This window comes from Sinocyclocheilus rhinocerous, unplaced genomic scaffold (assembly GCF_001515625.1).
Source record: "Sinocyclocheilus rhinocerous isolate Xijiao unplaced genomic scaffold, SAMN03320098_v1.1 scaffold4514, whole genome shotgun sequence".
NCBI lineage: Eukaryota > Metazoa > Chordata > Actinopteri > Cypriniformes > Cyprinidae > Sinocyclocheilus > Sinocyclocheilus rhinocerous.
Genome location: NW_015634824.1, coordinates 157,718 through 160,419, shown reverse-complemented (window position 1 = coordinate 160,419; position 2,702 = coordinate 157,718). Strand labels below are relative to the sequence as shown.

Here is a 2,702-nt window from a genome sequence, read left to right as displayed (position 1 = left end):
TTTTTTTTTTTTTTTTTTTTGTGATGGCAATGTCTGCTTTGCATGTGCATGCATGTTATTCAGTTTTATCATTATGACGCTGATGTAACACAAATGGTGTTTAGTTGTTGAAAATGGTGCTCATTTAATTCAGTTTTGTGTCACACCTCAGTTTTGTTAAAGTCAGTGTTGAATAAAAAGCTTTCAAAATCTTTTTTTTTTTTACTTTTTTTATTCTTCATAATGTTACATCTCACCCCAGGGTATGTTACAATTAACCCTGACTATGGAGTGAATCGTAACATTTCACTCCTTGTGTCTGAAACTAAACCATGCATTTTTTTGTTTGTGCTGGAAAGATAACAGCTGCGCCATTTAATAGCAGACACTTGTAACTAGTTTGAATGCACTGCTTAAAAGAACTCCCAAGATATAGGCAAAAATGTTACAACCATCCCGTCTCCCCCTACCCAGCAGGAAAGTGTCATTTGAAGTTTTTTTGGGGGAAGCCACAACTCTCCTAAATGTACAGAAATCAAAACAATATGCAATGTAACTTCTGTGATTAATGATTTCACTTGAATTTTACTTGCACTGTTTGGGTAAAGGCAGGATAGATTATCAACCTGGATTAGAGTTTATATTTAACCTATATTGAGCAAATATAATAAACTGTAATCCATTACTGGATTCGTTTATATTTAACTATTATATTGAGCAATTTTTGTTTTTCAAAAAAATTTAAGTTATGTTTAATGATTAATTTTTAAAAAATCCTTCAGTCTATTTAGTGACAAAAACCACATAGTTGCCTCTTATGAAAATCAATAGATACAAATTAAATGGGTGTTGTATGACACAAATTAATTCTGTTATTTTTAAATGCACATCAGGTCTCAGCTACCCACTTCGAGCTAAGCAGCAGCCCAGTCAAACATTCTTCACTTTTCTGGCTTTTACCAGGTGAGCTGATCTTAAGAAGGTGTTCATCAGACTGTCATCCATGTAAGTATATTTCAGTGACAAGCACTTAAGATGTAATTTATGTAATAAACCGCTTGAAACTTTGCAGGAGGTTAATAGGACATGTATAAATGGTGAAACCTTTGCACACAAATGAAAAAAGCAAGCCCAAATTTCTGTAAATCATGTAATATGAATGAATTATTTATTGACCATTTTAGAATTCACACACAAGAGACATTAATGTATTTGATTTTAGATCTCTGATGTTAATTCTGATTTTAAATCTGTGACATCATTTTCAGATTTTTTTAAAGATGTCCTACCCAACAACTCTGTTTAAAATTGGTGGTGGAGGAGGTTCGCCATTTTCATTGACTGGTAAGAACAATGGTGCCAGTTTAGAGAAGATCGGGGTCTGGGTGGGAGGATCTCAGGTGAAGGCTGTCAGGATTTGGCTTTCAGATGGCAGAAGAGAAACCTTTGGCAATCCAGCCGGACCGTATCAAGAGTACACGTTCAAGCCTGATGAGTGTTTCACCTCACTGTCCCTCTGGGGGAACGGAGCAGGAACACGTCTTGGAGCCATCAAATTCAAGACCAGTGGGGGTGCAGAATTTTTTGCAAAAATGACAAGCTGGGGTTTAAAACAAGAATATCCCATTGATATCGGCTCTGGTTATTGTTTGGGAGTTGTAGGAAGAGCTGGTGCAGATATTGACTGCATGGGATTCATGTTTATCAATGAAGTTCAATCAACCGTTCTCACCAATGTCAACTATCCCACAATAAACCAACTGATACCAAAGGTGACCGTGGAAGAGCTCAAATCCGTCACTTACACAAACGACACCTCTGCCAAACAACAGCAAACGGTCGAAACCTCAAAGGAAGTGATCGAAACATCTTCATGGTCGATGAGTGTCAGCTTTACAGCAACATTTAGTGTGGAAGTGAAGGCAGGGATTCCAGAGATTCTAGAAGCTTCTACAGGATACAGTTTCAGCGTTGGAGCAGAAAGCACTTACAAGCATGAGTACACCAATGAGAAAACCGAAACTCTGACTACCACTGTAGATGTGCCACCAAGAAAGAAGGTGGATGTTGACATCACCATCGGCAGAGCCACGTCTGACCTGCCTTACACTGGCACAGTGAAGATGACTTGCAAGAATGGCAGTGTGTTACAGTATGAAACCAAGGGCCAATACAAAGGGATCACTTACACTAATATCAAAGTGAAAACTAAAGAATCTGATCTGTAATGTAAATGTTAATGATTGTTCTTGGCTGGGCTTTATCTGATTTTACCAGCAATGCATCACTTTTATATGATTTGTTTGCAGGCACGTTGCACACATAGATATCAAAGGGGGCTTGAGCACCTGTCCTTTTTCTTCCTTGAGAGAAAGTGCCCTTTTTTCTGGGGAGTTTTTTTGTTGTTGTATAAATTAATATATGTATGTGTGTGTGTGTGTGTGTGTTTCTGTTTGCGCATAGCTTTCCCTGTCAAACAAATAAAAAAAATCGGAATATCAGGTTGGGTCGGGAAATGTTGAGACTCTGTCGAATTCCGATGCCTTTCTCCCCTCCGCGTCTCTGCAGCACAGCAGTGTAGCACACGAAGAAAGCCGCAGAAGTGAAGCCCTCCCTCCCTTTCCAGTTGTGTTTGTCTTGGTGTGGAGGTGAGTGGTGATGGATAAAAGACTAAGCTGCCTGTGCCTTGAATTTACAGCTAATTATCCAAAAGACAAAAGGCA

General features: G+C 38.6%; 1 protein-coding gene across 2 annotated transcripts in view; it reads left to right on the top strand.

Moving 5' to 3' along the window:
- The window catches only part of LOC107745953 (natterin-like protein), a 2,949-nt gene extending 582 nt beyond the window's left edge, over positions 1-2,367 (top strand). The window contains exons 2-3 of one of the 2 annotated variants that reach the window (XM_016559986.1): positions 873-942; positions 1,248-2,367. In XM_016559986.1, the coding sequence (XP_016415472.1) occupies positions 1,260-2,207 (948 nt within the window). In that variant the 5' untranslated portion in view covers positions 873-942; positions 1,248-1,259 and the 3' untranslated portion in view covers positions 2,208-2,367. Of the gene's footprint in view, positions 1-872; positions 985-1,247 lie in introns of both variants that reach the window. The other variant, XM_016559985.1, reaches the window with a different exon arrangement.
- Positions 2,368-2,702: the final 335 nt, after the last annotated feature.